Source organism: Diachasma alloeum, unplaced genomic scaffold, assembly GCF_001412515.2.
Source record: "Diachasma alloeum isolate Michigan unplaced genomic scaffold, Dall2.0 Dall_scaffold_00269, whole genome shotgun sequence".
Classification (NCBI taxonomy): Eukaryota; Metazoa; Arthropoda; class Insecta; order Hymenoptera; family Braconidae; genus Diachasma; species Diachasma alloeum.
The window spans coordinates 568,061-591,626 of NW_021680408.1; the positions used below are offsets into that span (position 1 = coordinate 568,061).

General features: G+C 35.8%; 2 protein-coding genes across 4 annotated transcripts in view; one reads left to right on the forward strand and one right to left on the reverse strand.

Annotated features, from left to right (window-relative positions):
• Nucleotides 1-3,025, reverse strand: part of LOC107037706 (arrestin domain-containing protein 17) — a 10,536-nt gene extending 7,511 nt beyond the window's left edge. The window contains exons 1-3 of the mRNA XM_015256390.2: nucleotides 2,749-3,025; nucleotides 1,338-1,469; nucleotides 382-587 (exon numbers count right to left, since the gene is read on the reverse strand). Of these exons, the coding sequence (XP_015111876.1) occupies nucleotides 382-587; nucleotides 1,338-1,469; nucleotides 2,749-2,866 (456 nt within the window). The 5' untranslated portion in view covers nucleotides 2,867-3,025. The remainder of the gene's footprint in view (nucleotides 1-381; nucleotides 588-1,337; nucleotides 1,470-2,748) is intronic.
• Nucleotides 3,026-4,386: 1,361 nt separating this feature from the next.
• Nucleotides 4,387-12,398, forward strand: LOC107037705 (acetylcholinesterase). Of its 3 annotated transcripts, none has more exons than XM_015256388.2 (10): nucleotides 4,393-4,658; nucleotides 5,590-5,727; nucleotides 8,004-8,166; nucleotides 8,231-8,416; nucleotides 8,901-9,103; nucleotides 9,195-9,354; nucleotides 10,288-10,385; nucleotides 10,453-10,594; nucleotides 10,933-11,100; nucleotides 11,537-11,619. In XM_015256388.2, exons 1-9 carry the CDS (start codon nucleotides 4,452-4,454, stop codon nucleotides 11,067-11,069), a joined length of 1,434 nt encoding a protein of 477 aa, XP_015111874.1. In that variant the 5' UTR covers nucleotides 4,393-4,451; the 3' UTR covers nucleotides 11,070-11,100; nucleotides 11,537-11,619. The 3 variants fall into 3 exon arrangements, with proteins under 3 accessions (XP_015111875.1, XP_015111874.1, XP_015111873.1); XM_015256387.1 differs by having other exon boundaries at nucleotides 4,394-4,658; nucleotides 10,933-11,065; nucleotides 11,537-12,398; XM_015256389.2 differs by lacking the exon at nucleotides 10,933-11,100 and having other exon boundaries at nucleotides 4,387-4,658; nucleotides 11,537-11,660.
• Nucleotides 12,399-23,566: the final 11,168 nt, after the last annotated feature.

Genomic DNA, 23,566 nt, shown 5'->3' on the forward strand with positions numbered 1-23,566 from the left:
TTTTTTTCAGGGGTGATTTTTCAAAAATTTATTTTAAAAAAAGTACTAACTAGCAAATGTTTTTTATTAGCTTGCAATTTTCTTCAAAACTACTTCAATGAGGAAAAAAATAAAAATTTGGAATATCTATACATGAGGGGCTAATTGATCGGATCTCCGAATGCACTCTACACTGCCCGGGCGCGTTTAGCGAATTTTCGGCAACGTCGCGTTACGGACCACTTGATTTAACGTGAGAAAAAGTAACTCATTTGTTAGAAATAATTGATTCTCTTTATGAATGTCGGGAGTTGTGTTTTTATAAAAAGTTTTCTCTTTCGGAATTTTTCATCCCTGATAGAAATGAAGGAATATAGCTCATCTTTTGTATGTCTCACTTACAGGCAGGATTTGGCTCAAATCGAGCGGAGAATATACGGTGAACGGAAGACATGTTTCGGGATCCCATGCCCATGCCATGTTCATTACTGCCTTGATGTTGTACACAACCTCCCCATATTTATGCTCAAAGCTGTTGGGGATGTTCATCGGTAATGTGAATGTAAAAGGGAAAACGTGTTGACCCGCCACCAATTCTATTTCACCATCTAGAAAGTGGTGAGGAGAATTATACATTTGAGAAATTTTCATAGGCTCATCCTATAACTAATGCAGAGAGATTAATATATGTCACGTCGGGTGCCACTGGGGTTTTCGACGAGTGAGGTTGGCACGCCGAGTCGAGGCGAGAGCGTGCCAACCTCGAACTCATCGAAAACCCCCGTGGGACTAGGCGCGAGCGATATTTTGCCAGTCCTTGCCTTCGGCTCGGACGCCAACTCCACGCGAGTAAAAAACCCCATGACACTCGTCCTGAAATATACTATTTCCTGACCTTCACTTTTTCCAGTCCGGAAGTTGGTACTGACCCTTCCCCGAATCGGAAAAAATGAATGTCACTACGGAAAAACATATTTCGTGCAGGAACATTACTGAAATTAAGGGAAAAATGGAAAGATTAAGGAATGTTCTTCTAAAACCGACTCCGTTATTTGTTCTCAAGATTTTTGAGGAAATTTCAATTCAGGAAGAACAACAAATTACCCTGTGATTAAAACAAGTGGTAAAATTTGCTTATTTTTCGACAAAGAAAATCATTTTGAATTTATCAAAATTTATAGGATTACTTTCATACAACTTTTTGCAGAGACCAGGGGAAATTTTCTGGATTTCGGAAAAATGCATGTTAAGGATATCCAAGTATCTTATAATTTAGTATAGACCACACTATAGATTCACTCATTTTCGATGAAAATTTCACGAAATCCTAGCACAAGGGCTAATTCGAAATAATTTACCTGGTCTGCCAACAACATAAACTTCCGTCCCAAAGTAATTTTCTTCTGCTGAACAGGTCCTTCTGGTTCTTCTGCTCCCTCCACTTTCTGTCCATTTGACCTTGGCTTTGCCTTTGAATCTCAAATAGATTCCTGAATCAGTCATTAATTATATCAACAGGGATATTCCCATGGTAATCGAGAAATTCGGTGAATTATGGTATGAATATTGTGTGATGGTACCAAGAAGGGAGAAATATCTTTCTGTTGGTCCATGGGTAAATGGCTCTGTGTTTGACTACTAAAATACTATGATGTCCTATTTTTTTTCCAGAACTCTATCACTCACCTCATGATTGATAGATCGTTTCCTTCAGAGATATTGGATAAGCAAGATGATTGAAATTGAAATAAATGTATAGATTAATCATCAAAATAAAATTTCGTGGAAAATCAGAATTTTTTATGCTACAGATAAAAGGAGGAGGCAGGACTTTGAGTTTTTAACCCTTCGTTACTCGTGTCCACTGTACCGCGCGTGGACGCGCAAGGGTCAAAGAACGCCTTTTCCGTGGGTGTCGAACCCTATTTTTCATCACAATGTGTGGAAAGTGGGATTTAGCATGCGCGTAGCGTCCGCAAAATTTTAGTTTACGCACAAGTGGTGAAATAGTATATTTCAATACGAGTGCGGAAAAGTGTTTTTGGCTTGTGGGTTTATATCACTCGCCTTCGCCTTCTACGAGCCAAAAAACACTTTTCCCATGAGTATCGAACGATATTGTTCATCACAAGTGAACAGAAAACAAGTGACAGAAAACGTTTCACCCCATAAACTTACATGTAAAGTGATATCTCAAAGTCATAAACTCCGCCCATCCCATTTGGATAAAAGTGTCATTTACGGATACAATGGACTAGAAATTTTGATATTAAAACATGGGAAAGCTAAATTTCGAATAGTTAATTAAGCCAAATATTTCTATATATTGATTTCGATTTGGACGACGCTGGGTTTGATTTTCCTCTTTTGTCTTGATTGATGCTACTAGTTAGGAATATCAAAGGGTAATCTATATTCTCAACTTTTTGAAAATGCAATCGAATGGTTTTAATTTAATCTAGAATTTCAATTAGAAAATACGCAGAAATATAATATAACTCAGTGAAATAGACGAGTGACAGAAAACGTTTCACCAATTTTATGTTATGAAGGAGGATTTCGATAGAATTTCCAAGCGAATGCTTCAGATTTTTCTACCAAATTTTTGCACTCTATCCTACAGGTGGCAGAATGATTGACTCAAACATGAGAGCGAACTCTAACCTTACTAGAATGTCATGCAGTTGATTCACTGGATTACTTTCATGTAATGCACGGACAGAAGGTACTTAAGATGGACTCCGGTTGTTTAACAATTGTTGTACTTGCCTCGACATGATTTTGCTTCATTCAAGTCCACAAAAACTTCACCAATAATTGTTTCACCGGGAGCATAAGCTGCGGGAATGTTATTTACTCTGATTACAAATGCTTTCAGCGATGACATTCTCTACAAATTGTATAAAAATCTTCCTTGTCGATGTTGGGCATAAACAACGTTATGGAAAAATCTCCAACATGGATTAAGATTTCATGCTTAACAAAGATGCACTTGAGCCGCCTATTTTCCCCTCTCTTTCGTCGTTTGACACTTTGCCCACTACTATTTCCGACCTGCGTATTATGATTATCAGATAGTGTTAGAGATGTGCGATGTTTTTGAAAAAAATTTGATGTTGTGAATCGATTTTTCTGGGATAAACATCGATTATTAAAAAAAATTGTGTTTGTTCTCATTGCACATGAAATTAGATAGATTAAACATAATTTTTTAAAATATTGGTTTGTGAAAACTATACATTTAAAAAATACAACCCGAGGAATAACTTACGTTTCAAGAATAAGTATGAGACTCAAATTTTTAATCTCGAAATAAATTAATAAGGGATTCATTTGTTATTAATAATTTAATAAGGAATTAATATTATTTTCTCAGGGTTCGTGATTAATTGAAAAAATATATTCAATATTTTGGGCACGAAAAATCGATGTTTTCGATTAAGGTCGATGTCATTCATTCCTTGAAAACAAATATCTGCAATAATTGTATCTGTTATCAGTATACTTCGTTTTGTATAATAGTAGTTAGTGTCCTGACGATGGACGATCTTTTTAAAAACATCGATGTTGTGAATCGATTTTTCAGGAATGAACATCGATTGTTGAAAAAATTGATGTTTGCTCTCATTACACATAAATTAGATGGATTCAAGATAATCATTTATAATCTCATTTTTGTTGAAAATGTATATTTGAAAAATTTAACCCGAGGAACTTACATTTCAAAAATAAATACTGCTGAACACTTAAATTTTGAATCTCGAAACAAAAATATATTGAAATTTATATTGAAAATATACTGAATATTTTGGGCATGAACACTTCGTTCTGTAATAGTTACTGTCCCTAGAAGATCGGTTGATGGTTACCCGATGGCGACCCGATGTGTCAACTTGTTCACTCGATCGATAGCCGATGAACCTTCGGTTGATCCTCGGTCGATAATCAGTCGATAGATGGTCGATAGTTGATCAACAATTAGTCGGTCGGCGGTCGATCGTCAGTTGATCGATGGTCGATCATGGGTCAATTGTCAATTATTGGTCGTTTGTCAGTTGATCAATGATCGAAAGAAACAAGTTTATTCATTTCCAACAAAGACATTCTCGAAACAAGCAAAAAATTCAACTAAAGAATTTAATTTGATTCAAATGAATCATTTTTCTGAGTGTAAATATGAACTCATTTATAAATGTAAATTTATAACGGTTCAACATCTTCCCGTTTGTCAATAAATTATTACTCAATATTATTATATTATTTTGGGGCGTAACAAGACTTTGAAGTCGGATCATAATCATGTTAATAAACTGCATTTCAATCGGTCATTGAAAAACGTAATGCTAAGCATTAATAATTCATGCAGACCCATTAAGACCGAACGGGATTAGCATCCAGCTGGTTTCTCTCGCTATCTGAAAGCAGGTTTATTTCGATTACAACTCCAATCGACTGTAGAGCCTCGAACTACAATGCAACGGATTATTCCAGCGATCACTGCAATCGCAATATTGTTCGTACTCGAAACGCGCGGGCAACACGGATTTACAGAAATCGTTGGTACAGACAAAGGGTTTGTGCGCGGTGTGTTATTGAAAACGGTGCAAAATTCGGTGGAATATTCGGCGTTCAAAGGGATTCCGTATGGCAAACCACCGCTTGGATATTTACGATTTAAGGTGAACTTCCGAACTCTTTTGTCTACACAACCGATTGATTTTTTTACGGCTCTATCTCTCCTCTCAGATCTTCAATGAAATGTTAACAGAAAAATTTTATTTATGCATAATTGAATGATTTTGAAACATCACATTTGAAGAAACCATCAGAAAGCTCTTTCAGAAAACTTTCAGAGAAATTCGTTAAAAATTCAAATTTTTTAACAAGGATCATAAAAATCAAGTCAACCAATACAGCTATCGTAATCCTCTTTGAACTTCGACTTAATGGCATTGAAGCAGACATTTTAAGCTATGATTGAATTCACTTGAAGCATGATACTCAAAGATATCCCCGAATTTCTGATTTTCAAAAAATGAAAAATTTTTGCAAATGTTCAAATAAATCAAAATGACGATTATTGTTATCGCTTTCATCGACGGACTCGCTTAAAATGGCGTCCAAAAAAAAATTAAGCCATCATTCAATCAACTGAGGACATTTTTCTTAGTTATCGTGTAATGAAAAAAACGAATCGATGAATTATTTAAATTTTATTCAATGTCGATTGATAGGGCTCAACAATACCTACATTTGAAAAAAAGATTCAATTCGATCCATTCATGGGAGAATAATTGAAGGAAAACTTTGTTACATATGAACTAAAAAGTGCATTTTCGGATTTTTTGGATCACAATGGGTCGATATAACACGAAAAATCCAAAACTTCTAAAATCCAAAAATTCGAGAGCAAAAAAAATGTAATTAATCGCTCGTTATTACTTCAGCATGTGATCACATTTCACTCGTATTGTTTATTCAAATATAAAGTGATAAATAATCTCGAAATTCATTAAACAATTTTTAATAATGATTGAATGATGATGATAAATTTCAAAATTCATTAAGTTGATCTATTGAAGAACATCAATATTTCTCGACATTTTCCAGCCTCCAGTTGAAGCGGACAGTTGGGATTACACTCTGGATGCCACATCTGAACCGGAACGCTGTCCTCAATTTGCCCCTAGAACTGCACATTTGACCGGTAATGAAGACTGTCTCTATCTCAATGTCTACACGCCAAAGGTGAGGAATTCAATTATTCAGACATGCAGCGCAGTTGAGGGAAATAACCAGTGTTTTTCCTTAATCAATTCATTGAGTTTTCCAGTTTGAATGTACGACAGAAGGCCAGCAACATTCTTATTATCATTGTCACTCAAGTTTCTAAGTATTCATCAAATTAATTTTCTGTCTTGTTTCGTACACCCCGGACATACACATCGATTCAATGGGATCAAATCGATACGATCTCAATTTTTTTTCCACTAAATTATTGTTTCTACGACATAATTATCTCTTTCAAAGAAGATTATACAGTCGGAAAATCTACTCCCAGAGGTAGATATTGAGCAATCAATAGTATATTTTGTCATTAGGCCGAAAAAAACTTTTCCGTTTTCTTTTCCGTCACCGAAGCACAGACGGCCGTCATGACAATTACAGCGCGCGTTCAGTCTCGTTGACAAAAATTGTTCGAATCGACTCAGGTGTGCGAGTAAATTTTACAACAATTTTGTGGTTTGTCATTCTTTAATGGCTTACGAAGTTGCGTAGTGGTGCGATAATTTTCATGCGTTTTTTCTACAGTTTTGTGATTCTTTTTAAAAGTTTAGAGATAACGCAGGAAAATGTTCGCACCACCTTAAAATTTCGTCAGTCATTAAATAATGACACAACGCAAAAACGTTATATTTTTTCACGTCAATTCCATCATAAGTTTGCCAGAAAAATTAAAAAAACGTGAATTTTGGCAGAAAGGGTGTAGAACATCCTTAATTCGTGGAAAATTCAAGGGAATTGAGCAGTGAATATTCATTTTTACTTAAAAATTCATGTAAATTGTGGAGTTTCAAGGTGTTTTTCCGGAGATTTCAGTGCAGTTTTTTCAACAGTGTATTGTCATTTTACGGACATAACAATTGGTAATAGTAAAAAGAAGACAGTTTATGTGCTGATTTTACTGGATGAGAATAGAGAAAATGAATATAATTATTACAAGATTAACCGTCTCGTAAAATGGTACAGTATAGAGTGGTGGAATGATGACTGACATGAGATGACACAGAATATTCCGAGTTCCACTCCACTTCATTTCTGAATCCGTTGATTAAATTCATTTGTAAAGCTGAAACTCTGCTCTAATTTTGGTGATTATTGGCAACTCCGAATGTCCTGGTTTTTTTCATAATGAATTCATCTGAGCTAATGACTTGACGTTTCTACGATGCACCCTCAGTAATTATTCCACATTATCCCGTGTCACTAAATGCAGATGAATAAAAAATAACATCATTTTTAATTATGCCCGTATTGGTAAAAACGTTGAGAAGTCGAGGGCCTGAAGATGCTAATATATTATAGCGAAACTTCGATTTCGCGACAAAGCAATCAGCGTTTTTTAGTTTTTCTCCAATACCCCATGATTCCATCCTTTAATGAACAATCTAGTGTAACATTTTTTGACGCCAATTTATTCGGCATAAGGTGTCATTAGATTTTTTATAAATGATGATAGCATACCTTAAAGATATGACAATAATACTTTATTATATTACATTCTATATTATACTATACTATTATCGTAATATTTTTAATGTATGCTATCATCATTTATAAAAAATCTAATGACACAATACGCCGAATAGATTGGCTTCAAAAAAGGTCACATTGGACGTATTATATATAAAAAAATCGAATACATTCCTGAAACTTTTCCTTCTAAAAACTTGATATTCAGTTCAGAAATCTAATATAAGGCTATTCACTACAACTGACATACATTAAGCCTAGAGATAGGCATAATCATAAATTATCATTACCATTAATTTCATAAATACTCAATCAAGTAATAGAACATAACAATTTTTAATTATTAAATTAATCAACAATTAAATATCTAAATTCCGAATTACTTTACCAATCAATAATCGGATTCGGAAGAATGACGATTATTTGATAATCTCTAATATTTTCTGAAAATTTCCAATTATTTACCTAATAGTTATTGAAAAAATTTAAATTCTCAATTATTTATTATTTTCCAAGTTCCAATGATCAACGGATGAATTCGGTTATTTTGGGGAAATAATTCTCTTAATATTTCTGGAATAATCATTGATGCCGATCACTGATTAAGCCCCATGGAGTAGGTCATATGCGCGTGGATTAATCTAGTATAATTAAAAAATAACATTACCTGTCAAATACTGAGAACGAGGCAACGAATTATCGTAAAATTCTCACCGCATGGGTAATGATGAAAATGTTGCATAATTGACTAGCGATTAATAACGTTTCAGACGAAATTTAATTCCACCGATGGAGAATTATCAGCGGTAATGGTGTGGATACACGGTGGTGGCTTTTACGAGGGGACTATCAACAGTTCTGTGTTCGGTCCTGATTTTTTAATTGAGGATAACGTCGTTGTGGTTGCGATGAATTATCGTCTCGGTGCACTAGGTTCGCAACGCCAATCTGGATCTCTGAATGATTAATCGAAACGAATCGTGATTACGTTTTTTAGGATTTCTATCTCTCAATCATCCAAATGCTACTGGCAACGCTGGACTGAAGGATCAAGTGTTGGCGTTGAAGTGGGTGCAAAGGAATATACAAAACTTCGGGGGTGATCCCACTGCAGTTACTATATTCGGACAAAGTGCTGGAGGGGATTCTGTTGAACTGCACAAAGTTTCGGACAAGTCCGCAGGTAATGGAATGGAAAGCAGGAGAATCGCTGATTTTTTATGTTTGTCTTTTCCCTCGCCTTCCGGTCGGGCTGCAAACTCATATTCACCAGGGGGGCCTATTCTCGAGTCTGAGGTGAACGGATTTGTGAACGGAAGTGGCTCCATTCACGTTTCACGTTGGGGAATGAAAGTTTTCGTAAATGAATCCTAGATTCACATGTGAATGAATTCCGTTGACGGACGTCGTTTTCGATTCACACGTGAGGATACTCGTATGAGGATACAGTTAACCTCTTCTGGGGAACGAAATATTAAACATTAATTGTTTAAATTTATTTATTATAGTTCAATTCTTTGCTTTACAATAAGTTGAGCCTTCGGCTCGGACGCCAACTCCACGCGAGTAAAAAACCCCATGGCACTCGCTCTGAACTATACTATTTCATCACTTGTGCGAAAAAGTGAAACTTTACATACTCGTAACAAAATATGCTACTATCTCAGGACTATTCAAGGGATCCATCGCCATGAGTGGTTCGCCATTGAACCCTTGGGGATTTGCAACATTAAACAGCGCTCTCTCCAAAGCAATTGCTCTGGGTGAGGAACTAAATCTAACGACAACGAATGTGGAGGATTTTCTCCGAGATCTGTACGATGTACCTGCTGAAGACTTGGTGGTGGCAACTTTTCGCTCGATTACCGGGGTAAATTCTTCCACACTGAGTTGAGAAATTTGAGCTTGTTTAATCTCATAGCGGATACAATCAATATTAGTGTTGAAAACTTTTTCTGTAGACCGAAATGGGCTTCATACCGACTTTGGAAAATAGAGACGTAAGTGGTGAAGAGGCTTTCATCACTGAATGCCCAATTCACAGGTATAAATCAGGAAATTATGTGGACTTGCCGCATATGCTGGGCACTGTGAGTTCGGAGACAATCTATCTTGCTCCATGTGAGTTAAATTGAAATCAAAATCATTAATATTATCGTCAACATGTAGGGGAGGCTAGGGCAAAACGGACCGCAGGGCAAAACGGACCACTGGCAGAAAATTGATCATTTTTGTTTTTGCTTCCGAACGGAAGTTTTGTAGTCGTGAATTTTTTCGATTTCTTAATTTTGGGTGAAAATGCCTAGAAATGTCATGAAACGTGAAGAAATGATGTAGGTAGTTGTCTGCACATGTCTGCTCGTATGTTCAACACATTCAGTGTTCCTGATTTGAAGGAACACGGACGAAAAAATTTAATAAGAATACCTATCGAATTTATTAGAAAATTCTATTGAATTTCTATTGAACTGTTCTATTAGTTTTTGGGCGATTATATTGAAATGTTGAATAGAAAATATTCAGTAGAAAAAGTCAATAGAATTCAATTTTTCTATATAACTTATTCTATTGAGATATTTTCTGTAGAATTTCCTCGGCTCAAATTTTCTACGCTTTTTCGTTTGATTTTCTTGATGAGAAGAAAAGAAAAATAGCATGAAAAAAACTTAGAAAATTTGAGTCGAGCAAATTCTATAGAAAATATATGAAAAGAATGAGTTATATAGAAAAATCGAATTCTATTGAATGTTTTCTATTGACCACTCATCGAATCGATTTGAAACATTTCATTCGTTTTTATTTAAAACATTTTAATGGATTTGAAACATTTTATTAGTTTTCTTCGGGCATTCGACGTTTGTGAAAATTCGCAAAGTTAATTTAATTTAATTTAAGCTAATTAATCACAATGTTCTTAACATCCAAATTTTTATTCAACCGCTTCATTTCGTACTGATTGATTATTCGGCCATAACACGGTCATACATATATGCTAAATGAAATGATGTATTCATGTAAAATGAGAAATTTGGATACTTATCGTATCCATTTCAGCTATTCTACACAAAATTACTGGCCCACAATCAGCGGCAACTGAAGAAAAATCCATTTGGGATGATGTCAGCCCTGACGTAATCCAGCAAAGTGTTGTCGTAAGCATTACACTAAATTCAAGTCCAATCAAATTGTCATGCCTATGAGGATATATTTCGTTTCCAGATCAGTAGTGATCTGTGGTTTGTTGCTGGTGTTGATCGCACTCAGCAGTATTTGAGTGAAGGAAAGGCACCGGTTTATTACTATCGGAATTCTTTCGACTATGATGATGCACTGCACAAGCTGGAGGGTTCCCTGATAAATGGTTCGTAGCCGGTTTGGGGCTGAATGAATTATTAAAAGAATTTGTGTGGAGGTGTCAAGCGATTTCGAATACTGCACAGAAAAAAAAATTCTCGATGCAATTCAACATCTAAATAGGTTCAATCCTATTCAACTTGTGAATAGGATTGAATCACGTCGATAATCTACTCATTTTATTATTAGTAGTATTCTATCCTGTGCATTTTGTGGCATGTTCTTGAGAAAAAGTTAAGATGATCTGATCATTTATGTATGGACTGTCCGGCAATCGCCACAAAATTCAGCCCGATACCTCTAGAATTTTGAAAGAGTGTAGTCTTTCATTTGATTTTATTATAGGAACAGGACATTCAGACGATCTTGCTCATCTATTTTGGATGTCAAAGAGGAATCAGTCTCTCGATCCTACTAGTGATATTGCCATTCAACGGAGAAGATTAGTCAGGCTGTGGACGAATTTTGCTAAATTCGGGTAAATTTCAGAGAACAATAGCAATTCATTTTTGCGTTAGTACAAATCTAATTGCGTTGAATTTTTTTAAGGGGAGGTTCACCCCGGGAAAAAAACTTTTTCGTTTTTCGAGACAAAAAACTTTAAAATACTATTTTCCGCACGATTTTTTCTCAGGAATCTGATTTTGTGGGTCATAATTGCCTCCTGTCACTCAAAAATAGAGAATCGATTTTTTTTAATCGAACGATCAACTTAGCAAAAATCGCCAACGTTTTTGTTTTCGAAATAGTTATTCGAATTATGTGATCTGAAATTTTTGCTCGTCAATTATGAAAAATGCGGAAAAGACCAAGAAAAATAGTGTAAAAAATTTACAATCATAAAATTCTCCGGAAATTTTTCTGCAGAAAATGCGTCGGGATTTCTCATTCAATTTCCAATTTATGACAATTGAGTGTGTTTGATGAAGGTTTTGTAATCGTGTTGTAGCAATCCTACACCCAATGGAACTGAAGATGAAGTTTTGAGTACTCAATGGATGAATTCGGGAGCTGAAGGATATCATTTAGAGATTAGTAATGACGGTCTGAAGATGGGACCCCGACCGACTGACATGTTTGTGAAGATACTGGGAGCATTCTTGGGACCAGTCGAGGAAACCTTGAATGGATGCTCAACCAAGCGATTCTGATGAACATTGGAATTGTTTTTTGTCACAAGTTTTTTTGGTAATACCTTCAATTCCTACAAATGGCCATTTTCTATAGAAAAAAAGGCGCAAAAAATCTGAAGAGTTTTTCGATAGAATCTGCGAAAAACTGATGACATTATTAATAGAAGTTGGATAGAATTTCAATAAAATTTTCCAGCAAATTTGCTACGATTTTCTAATAATTTTTTTCGTGCATCATGATCCGAATTTTTATTAACACTTCCGGAAAATTGATCTGGAAAACAATAATTTTTGTAAAATCGATATCATGCCCCGTTATTGCGGCTCAGAATGTAATTATTACTTTTTTTCCATGACAACTTTTCTGGAATATCTGGAATATCTGGATATCTGTGTTTTTCCTGAGTTTGCGTAGAAATTGTATCGTTGAATCTGGCTCACAGTGATGAATTGATAAACTTTACAACATTGAAATAGTCACTCACTAGTCCGACCCTACATAGTCTGTCTTCGGAAATGTCTAGTTGCATTCTGTTTGTCCCTTGTACCATTACAAATGACTGTTCAAATCCCCTCCCACTGAATTATGCAAATTCCATCGTGGACATGAACGAAACTGTCTTCTGCTACAATAGCATTGCAATAAGTGCTGTTTACTTATTAAAGAGTCAGACGTTTTAATGTAATGGCAATTCACGTTCTGCTGAACCTTTTCCATCTATTTTCCTACCGCGTCTATTCTATTTTTCACACAGCAGAAAAAAATTTAATCTTAATGTCGCCACGGTGAGAGAAGAGAAAGTTTTTTCTAAAGTATGTTTTTAATTGCATCAGGAAATTCATGACTCGAAGATGTTTAAGTACAAAATATCTCGCACTGAGAAAAGGAAGACGTTGATAATTGGTTAATAACAAGAAAGCGACTTTTCAAACCATCCCAAGAGGTTTTTGTATTAAAATATTGTGGATTTGAAGGTAAAAAAGTATTAAATTAATGAATTCAATTAGATTTGGTTTGAGTTCAAGTCTAGTTTAATTACTCAATTATCTTCTTGTCATTAACAAATTGTCTTCGTCCTTGGGACAAGTACAATGTTTCGTGTTTTTTTCTTCAATGCAAGATACTTTGAATATTTTCAAACCACGAGCAAAGTTAGCTGCCAACGTTGGGGCAATATTGGCTGCCAATGTCGGGGCAATATTGGCGGTCAACGTCGGGAGAATGTTGACTGCCAGCGTCGGGACAATACTGACTCCCAATCCTGGGAGGTTGAGGTAATGTTGGCTGCCAACATCGGGGCAATGTTGGCTACCAATGTCGGGATAATGTTGACTGCCAGTGTTGAGGCAATGGTGGCTGCCAACGTTGGGGTAGTATTGGCTGTCAATGTTAGGGCAATATTGGCTGCCAGCGTTGGGGTAATGTTGACTGCCAATGTCGGGGCAATATTGGCGGTCAACGTCGGGAGAATGTTGACTGCCCGCGTCGGGACAATATTGACTGCCAATCCTGGGAGGTTGAGGTAATGTTGGCTGCCAATGTCGGGGCAATATTGGCGGTCAACGTCGGGAGAATGTTGACTGCCAGCGTCGGGACAGTATTGACTGCCAATCCTGGGAGGTTGAGGTAATGTTGGCTGCCAACGTCGGGGAAATGTTGGCTACCAATGTCGGGACAATGTTGACTGCCAGTGTTGAGGCAATGTTGGCTGCCTACGTTGGGGCAACGTTGGCTACCAATGTCGGGACAATGTTGACTGCCAGTGTTGAGGCAATGTTGGCTGCCAGCGTTGGGGTAATGTTGGCTGCCAATGTCGGGGCAATATTGGCGGTCAACGTCGGGGAAATGTTGGCTACCAATCTGTGGACAATGCTGACTGCCAGCGTTGAGGCAATGTTGACTGCCAACATTGAGGTGATATTGGCTGCCAACGTCGGGACAACGTTGGCTACTAATGTCGGAGCAATGATGGCTGCCAACATTAGAGCAATATCGGCTGCCAATGTTAACACACATGACTCCCTTAGGAATCGTGTGAATGTCTCAATTCTCCTGTGATTAATTTTCCTCATTCAAAATTGAAAGATCCACCTCTGGATACCATTAAGGTCATGTATGTGACAACCTAAATGCTATTAATGCTAACTAGCAATGGCGTCAGGCGTGAACTGCTGATACGCCACGCAACGAAATGCAGTGGCACGAGGTGTATTGATGGATCATTGGTGATGAAGTAGTTGATTAAACATGACTGCATACATTATCAGTTTCTATTCTCCCGGTTTGTTTGAACAAACATCAATTAGTGAGGAAGCATACGCTACATTGGGATTAGTTTGTTCATTAATTTAGATGAGGGTTGTGAACTTGGGCATTCCAACAAACAAGTCATGCTTTTTCTCCGTGGCATTCTCACTCACGGAACCTTCCCACTGTGTTTATCATAGAGATAAAGATAATTCTGCGCGTGTAACCGGAATCTCAGATGACAAAGACCGAATTAGTGGTGATGGAGGAGTTGTAATTCGAACATAAATGTCATCGCAGAAGATTCGTTGACGAGACGAGCAATATTTTCCAACGCATGATGATGAAGATCAATTTGACTGTTGTTTTCGTAATTCTATTGAGTGGAGTTCAAAACACAAAATCAAACAGTTCTATTGTAATAATATTTGAACTAAATTGCAAAAAATAATTGAATAAATTACAAAGAAGCTCATTAAATACCTTATCAACAAATAAGGTATTTAATAAGTTTTTTTGTAATTTATACAATTATTTTGGGATTTTTTGTTTTTTTATAAATTCGAGTGATTGATAAAATCGTTTTAATAACCGTTAATGGCTGAGAAGTTGGAGTTTTCTGGAAAGATTAAGAACGGTTGAATGAATTTACGTGACTTTTGTACACGTTGGGCACAATTCAGGTCTGACCTATGCATACCAAAACGACCTGTTAAAGTGATGTGAAAATCACTTAAATTTTGAGGATTAGAATCTGAAATAAATTCTCAATGAAAGTTAATATGAATAGAAATATTCTGTGGAGTTTGTGCTCAACTGGCAATCTATTATTGTTATTAATGATAATTAATTTAGAAGTGCCAAAATAACACTGTATTATGAGAAAATAAACTGGAAATCAGTGACATTTTTCTGAAAAACCATTTTTGTTCCTGTGTGCACATTGAAATATCAATTCATAGCTATAGAAATTAAATACATTCATTCTGAGAAGTCTCTTTTATTATTGAATACTCAAGGAGTTTCACATCTGTTTCACCCGGCAACGTTCAATATTTTTGTAATTGTGAATGCACAAAAAAGATTTCGATCGAATGCAGCCCAGAAGTCATCCGCGCTGAAAGCAAAGTTCGTGTGTTGAAGGTCAGAAGTGAACTGAACTTATCTTCAAGGTCGGCCGGAGGTATAGCCTCTACAGCGAGATCGGCAATCGAGGAATCGACTGTATTGGCGCGGGTCTCTCAGGAAATTTCCATGTCCACTGGTGATTAGAGTGTGCGCATACTCGAGGGTGATTTTCCCTGAGGGAATTTTTTTTTTTGATTTTCCAGTCACTGATTTTCACATAGATTCCATGAAAATTTGTGATGCCACTGAAAAATTATGATGATGTGACAAAATCACTGAATTCCAGAATTTTGAACTCGTTGAATTTCACAACTATGACGCATGAAACAATTTAATAGAAAATTCTAACGAATTCGCTAGACAATTCTGTTGGTTTTCTATTGAACTTTCTATTCGTTTTTGGCCGATTCTATTGAAATATTGAATCAAAAATATTCTATAGAAAAAGTTAATAGAATTCGATTTTTCGATGCAACTTATTCTATTGAGATATTTTCTACAGAATTTCCTCAGCAAAAATTTTCCAAGTTTGTTTCATTCTATTTTTCTTTTCTTTTCATCAAGAAAATCAAACAAAAGCAACTTCGAAAATTTAATCCGAGAAAATTCCATAGAAAGTATCTCAATAGAATGAGTTGTGTAGAACGATCGAATTCTATTTACTTTTTGTATAGAATATTTTCTATTTAACATTTCAGTAGATTCGGCCAAAAACTAATAGAAAGTTCAGTAGAAATCGAATAGACTTGTCGAGCGAATTCGCTAGATTTTTCTACCAACTTTTTTCGTGCGTGCAATCTCTAATAATTGGGGATAGATCCCTTAGAATTAGGAATAAATCCCTGAAAATCAGTGACATTTTCCCGAAAACATAAACTTTTTCCTCTCCATGTAAGCTGATCAAGGATCAGGGGTAAGACGATATTGATAAGGATTTCTTAATGAGAACTTGCTGATTGAATCTGATCAGGCCGAGGAAAGATTAGCCCACTACAATACAGCCCTCTCCTGGACATTCCTAGTATGTTTGGGATTAAGGAACGTGATACGGCGCCGCAAAGGGAGAGTCAGATGGAAAATGCAAGCTGTTTAGATTTGAGATGAAGCACATAGTGAACAAATCCGGATATCAGAATTTTATCAGACAATTTATTTTAGAGAAAGGCAGAATCACAACGTAGGACTAGAATTATTTCATTACATCCAAAATCAGTTGACTGTATTGCACAATTTTTTAATTTTTATTAAATTAATCCTCAGTCATGAGTTTTCAATTTCTTAAATATCAAATTAATCATCAATGCTTTTTTGATAATAAGAAAAAAACTATTTGTTCGTCACAAGTAAGACTTGCTGATTCCACATACGAAATGCTCACTTCAATTAGTTTACTTGGAGTAACGTATGGTCGTGTTGACTGATATAACAACGTATTTAGTCACGAGAATAATTTTGATTTTTAAGTAAACCGAAGAATTTTTTGAAGTTGACAAACTTTTGCTTAGAAAGAAATCAAATCAGTAGCGAAGTGGTAAAACGGTTTAAGTCGACTTATCTCCCAGTTGAATTTTTGAGGAATATGTTCGAATCTAAGGGAGATGCGAAATTTTCGTAATTACATTTGTTGTAGCTCTCAATCGGCTCTACAAAAGAGGTCATAACAAAAATTTTACTATCTCCCTTCGATTCCGAGATATTCATTGAAAACTGGCCAATAGTGAAAATTAAATTGTACCGTTTTACCACTTCAAATAAAAGGAACTTCAATGCTAGAGAAGTTTGATTTCTCCCAATGGAATGTATCTCTGAATCAGGATTGCCAGATTTTGGCGATTTAAATGGGGTGACGTCACGATCTGGTAACACTGCTCTGAGTTCACTATGAAATTACGTTTATTTGAAAATTAGTCACCAAATAATAGTTGTTTCAAATAAAATTCTCTTAATAAAACAAATTTTTTCTGTCAGTGTTTGTTTCAATAATTTGTATAATATTTGCAATCCAATACATTACGTCGGTTATTTACGGCCGTGGAGGGCTTATTTTGGAAATACCCAATCAGATACTATTTACCGCGTTATTAAGGTTGTAGTTTGCTAGAAGCTAATGAAAATAGACTTGGGGTTATCTTCGGTTGTTTCCTTCCCATGCAATCTGGATTTGTTCCTCTATTTTGAAGATGTCACTGATTAAACACGGTTCGGATTGAATCTCCAATATTCGAGTATACTCTAATGCAGTTGCTATGTTTACCTCTTCGCTAATTTGATTGCAAACTCATTTCCCAATAAATAATTAGCCACCACTCCACACTCGACGAAATGTTGTCACCTTCTGTAAAAATGGATGTGTTTTTTCTTAAGACACATAGACTACTATGAGTTTTAAAAGTTGCGGGCTATTGGAGTGAGATTTCTCGTGCATTCAAGATCGATTATACATGTCTCAAAACGAATAATTAATGCAAAAAATCAATTGTTTATTGTGCGTTTGCCCCGCTGGCGCTTAAATTATTAAAAATAGTCCAGGGCCTCCAATTTTTGAGCTGTAAAGGTTTTTTTTTCAATTTTTGAACTTCAAAAAATGAATTAGTAATTAGTTTTTTGGAATTCGGCTCCTACACAGCTAATTTCGTTTTGTTCCATCTAAAAATTTGATTTATTCAACAAATTAAAGACGGAATTCGATGAGACTTCATGCCCATACTTTTGTGGGTTTCATATAGATGAATATAGTTTTCTTTGTTGGCTAGCGCATTGCCAACAGTGTGAGGGGTAAGGTACAAAATAGTTAGGGACTGAAAATTCAATCGAGTCGTGAAATTCACATCTCACTCCCACTGAAAACTCATGAATTTCTGTGAATTCTGCTTAAAACTTGAAATTTCATAACCATTTTTTCCCTAAATCCGATTCAATGTCTCTCTGATGACATTTACTATAATATCTTCCATGAAATTTTAAAAAAATTCTAACAGTGTACTTGGATATCTTTAATCAGCATTTCAATAATTTAATCGCCCAAAATACTACACGACAGCGAATCAAAACACTCGACATGACGCGATTATTTTACCATATTATACCCAACTTGAAGTATTCTATTTTGCTCTCGAGATGTATGCAATACTTATCCCTATACCTGCACACAGAGAGAAATTGAATTTCTCTCTTGTATTTCTTTTCTCTAAATTGACTTGATCCCACCTGGATAAGTCTTTCTCTTCTACCGATAAAATCTTTTAATCTACATGTTGGAAGTTTTTTGAGGAAAATCTAATTTCAAAGTCAAATCTTCCAGTTCAATGAATCTTCCATACGAATATGAACTAACTGCGCGGCTGTAAACCTCCGGAGAGTTTATATATTCTCGCGTAAATCATTCAAATGACAGTGGAGAGAGCGTCAATAACGTAGTAAGCACTTTCGGGTGTGAATAAATGAAGACAACAGTAGCACCTCGTATAAACCAATATAGTCTCCCACGAATTTTGGACCCTGTAAACAATTCATCAACTTTGCATCACCAACTTGCAATTTTGTTATTCAATGGTGATTGCTCCTGAAAAGCCAAGTGAGGAAACGTGTTGCTGGCGAGCTCCTCATTCGCTATGTATGATGCATTCTGCACACTATCCGCGAATAATCGAGCGCCTAATTGTCGGCTGATCTGCAGTTTTCATGAGAACCAACACACCAAATGAACTGAGTTTTCTACTTGAATATTGATCTCAATTTGAGAACAATCAGGAAACTAAAGATGCACGCACGGAAAAATTCAATAGAAAACCTTAGCGAACTCTTTAGAAATTTCTATTGAATTTCTAAATTCAATAAATTAAAATTCAGCGATCCCCATACTTTTTTCGGATTTTTCATTGTTGAATACATTTTTTTCGGGAATTTCTTCAATGAATATTGTGAACAATATTTTATTCTATTGAATTTCTGAATGCAATAGAATAGAATAGAAAAAGCTAGCGAATTCGTTAGAAATTTCTATTGGATTTCTATTGTACTTTTTATTAGGTTTTGACCGATTCTATTGAAATATTCAAAAGAAAATATTCAATAGAAAAAGTGGAAATATTTCTGATTGGGCCTTGCATACCTCTTGAGCCTCATTTTGGGCCTGTCCATTTTGAACTTCATTTTAAGACTGACCATTTTTTACGTCATTTTGGGCCTGTCCATTTTGGACTTCATTTTAAGCCTGACCTTTTTTGATCTCATTTTGGGCCTGCTCAGTTTGGATCCCATTTTATGCCTTACCTTTTTTTTACCTCATTTTGGACCTCTTCATCTTGGACCTCATTTTAAGCCTGACCTTTTTTGACCTCATTTTGGGCCTGCTCAGTTTGGACCCCATTTTAAGTCTGACCTTTATTGACCTCATTTTAAGCCTGACCGTTTTCGATCTCATTTTAAGCCTGACCATTTTTTGACATCATTTTGGGTCTGCCCATTTTGAACCTCATTTTAAGCCTGACCTTTTTTGACCGCATTTTAAGCCCGACCATTTTGTACCTTATTTTGGGCTCGATTTTCAGAGCATCATTCGCACTCCATTTTGGGCCTAATATGTTCCATCTTGGATGTCAATTGAATCAAGTATATTATATACTCGAATCAAGAATAATATCCTCGAATGAGGTATATTTTATTCTTAAGAATAAAATTTTTATGAATCAAATATATTAGGTACGTTAAGAATAAAATATACTTAATTGAAGTATAAAATATACTTGATTCAATACAATATTTTTCCGTACAATAATACATTATGACCATTAACCAATTGAATACCACATTTTCAATAATTCCATCTGGAATAATTTACCCACCCTATCCTTGTTTTATCAATTTAAATTCACCGGAAAGAACGAGAGGATTTAATGTTTGCATTGAAATGGCCCAACCGGAAATTCGAAAATAAAACGGTCGTTCCACTGGAGTTACGATGTTTGGGCAAAGTGCCGGAGGTGTGGCCATCGAGCCTCACAAAATTTCCGATGTTTCGAGAACCATTTTAAATTGCATATTCGCATTTTCCGTTCCATTTATCGCATTTTCCAATAGCACACAATAAAAGGGATAAACTGAGGTTTTTGCTCCGTTTCGTTCAACGTCACATGGTTATAGCAAGCGGTTCTCCACTGGTCTACATTATCCAACTGCATTATTTCCCGCCCTATACTCATTTTAGGCATCGTATTTTCTACTTCGTAAAATTATATGAGAGTTTTGAACAATTATGGAGGTTAATGGAAGGACGGCACCCGTTGAATTTAACATTGTCTACAGACTGCTAAGTGCCGGAATATCTGAGCAAGAGAAGATCCTATTAATTTTAAGAGAGGTCATGCACTGTTGGAAAAAAATAGAAATTTTGTGAACAATTCAGATGTGGTTTTCAGGAAAGCGGCTTATGAGAATGTAATAAATTACACGGAGAGAAATGTTCAGTAAAAATTACGCAATTCACAGTTCGCTCACTGATTACGGAATCGACTCAGCAAATTTAAGTGACGGTATCGTAATTTTTACCTGAATTCCTGTGAAAAATTACGGAACGCTCTGGAAAAATTCCGTGATTTTAGGTAAAAATTACGTGGCAGTTCTGTAAAATTTCCTACAATCACATTTCGCTCCGGAATTACGGAAAAGACACGTAATTTTTATTGAATATTTCTCTCTGTGTAAGTTATTTACAATTTTTTGAAGAAATGCATATAGAGACTAATTTTTGGATCTGATTGTCTTGAAATATACCTTAACTAGTTTGTCAGTACTAATGAATATGCTAAGAGAAAAATCGGCAAAATATCACAAAAATAATTTCTTGAGCGAAAATCATCGCATACATATTTGATCAATTTATGGTAGGTTTCAGACAAGAAAACGGTGACTTTAGGGCTAAGGAGGAAGTTACTGAATGAAAAAGTGATGTCTTTTTTCGAAATGAGATAATATTCCTTAAAATACAAAAATAGTTAACAGAAGGAAAAGAAGATATTGATTTCGTTCGAACTCAAAGCGATTGAGCGTAAGCGACGGTTATATTTTTTTAATATCTAGAGGTTCTTCTCTGCATAAACTCTCTATTCATTCAATATGAAAGTCTCTGATTCGTGATTCACTGAATCGAAGCTTTAAAATATTTTTAGTCATTTTCTCACCTTCTGACATGAGAAACCCGATTTCTTGAAACGGGAAAACGAAAGTTCATTATTAAATACCGTTGCATGATGGAGAATATGTCCAGGTGAAATTAAATTTTCCGCTAAACCGACGAGGTCACAATGGAATTGACCTTATTAGCTACACTTAATTGATTTCTAAAGAGCATTCCGAAGTAACGCAGTTTATTATGATTAACTCGAGTTCGAAACTTTGAGTAATGGCCAGTGTTCCGCAGAAGTCTTACCAGTTTTCGCGTGAGCGGTGGAACATACGATGGCCCATATTGGGGTCCAGAGGTCATTATCAATCTTTTTAGAACTTTGTCGCATTAATTTGGAAGATGAATTTCGTCAGAAGTTATTGGCCATTACAAAATACGGAATGGATGAGGATATGGGTCATTCCATCCCATAATGCAATATCTGAAAATTCTTTCCTCATTAGTCGTGAAATATTAATTAACCATTAAAACTAAATTCTGTCTCAAATGAAACGTCTGTAAACATGCTTTAAAAAAGAAAAAATAGTTTCTGATTGGAAATTTTCTGGATTAAAAAAAAATGATGGTGAAATTGTGAACCCTGGTATTATACTACTACTCAATGTTTAGTCGTGATGTCGTTTAACCCTTGGCATTTTTTTGTTTTCTAACTACTTTTGAAAAAATCTTCATTCCTGTTCAGCTGCTCCTGCTCTTGCTCTGCTAATCTTTCGTCCGTTAGGTTTGACTCAATGACTGATGCTCTCCACTATCCTGTTTCACCTTTTATACCTCCTTGAGGCGCGGTGGGGAGAGACGTCGCGGAGGGGGGGGAGCTAAGCGCTCTAGGTGCCATCTGTATGCTAATCACAGTCAGCAACTGTAATTTATCGACCTAGTGTCGCCTTAGATGGCGGCACTGAGTAGTCTCGTTACAGTACGTAACCGGTGCCTTTTCATTAAGTGCCCTCATCTACCCTCATTTCCCTGCCAGTGACCCCCGCACATCAAAGCCCTATTAATTGCGTATTATTATATTAGGAAATATCGTACTTATGAGGTGGAAATAATAACATTGATTAGCATGAATACAAAAATTTTAAGCCAATAATTCGAAGTAGCTCTAGTAATTACCAGTTGATGCAAACTACGCACTAAAATGGAGAGAGTGTCATGAATATAAAATACATATATACTTGTTCTGTTTCCCATACATAACAGCTGGAGAGACAGGCGTGAAATATTAAACACTCATCCCTCGTCGACTTAACTGCCTCGAGTGAAATTGATTCCCCCTCACGTCCGGTTTGTCGTTCCACGGTTTTGGCCTGTCGCCGTTTTCCCATCAACTGGAAAAGCATTTTGCTGTTGGAAATTAAAGCCGGGTCAACCCTTGGGAGTTGCCATTCTGTTCATATATGAAGGTGTTGAGACCCATTCTCCACTTCTCTCTATTTTATTCACTGTTCTTTTTGTTACTCTCTTCTGGTGCATAAATTATGTCAAGCAGCTCAGGGAGATAAATCAATGCGGAATTTTTTGCCGGGCAGTGGAAAAAAGTGACGGCTGAATACTATGGATGATTTTTTTTCATAATGTCATTGAAAATTGTCATGAAAATTTTTCGTAATGTCATTTTGCGAACGCTGAGTTTGGATATTCCACGGAGAACTTGAGCATTTCCGCCGCAAAATTCTATCGGTTTGGCGATGATTTAGCGAATGTCAGGTTCTTTTTGAGGAGAAAATCGGATGCTTAAAGTATCATCTATAGATTTTTTACGATTAAAGCTTTTTGCTCTCGAATGAAAGCATTGCATTCGTCAAATCCGAAATTTCCTTTTTGAGAGGTAGTATAATATCAAGGTCCACAATTTCACCATCATTTTTTTTTTAATTTAGAAAATTTCCAATCAGAAACTATTTTTTGTTTTTTTGAGCATGTTTACAGACGTTTAATTTGAGACAGAATTTTGTTTTAATGGTTAATTAATATTTCACGACTAATGAGGAAAGAATTTTCAGATATTGCATTATGAGATGGAATGGCCCATATCCTTATTCATTCCGTATTTTGTAATGGTCAATAACTTCTGACGAAATTCATCTTCCAAATTAATGCGACAAAGTTCTAAAAAGATTGATAATGATCTCTGGACCCCAATATGGGCCATCGTATGTTCCACCGCTCACGCCAGATGAATCGAAAGTGATGCTGAAATCATTTAGTGAAATATCCTTGTGAGTTCATAGTACGAAATGCGGTGACAAACTATCATAATTCAATTTATAAGATTATGGTACGTGT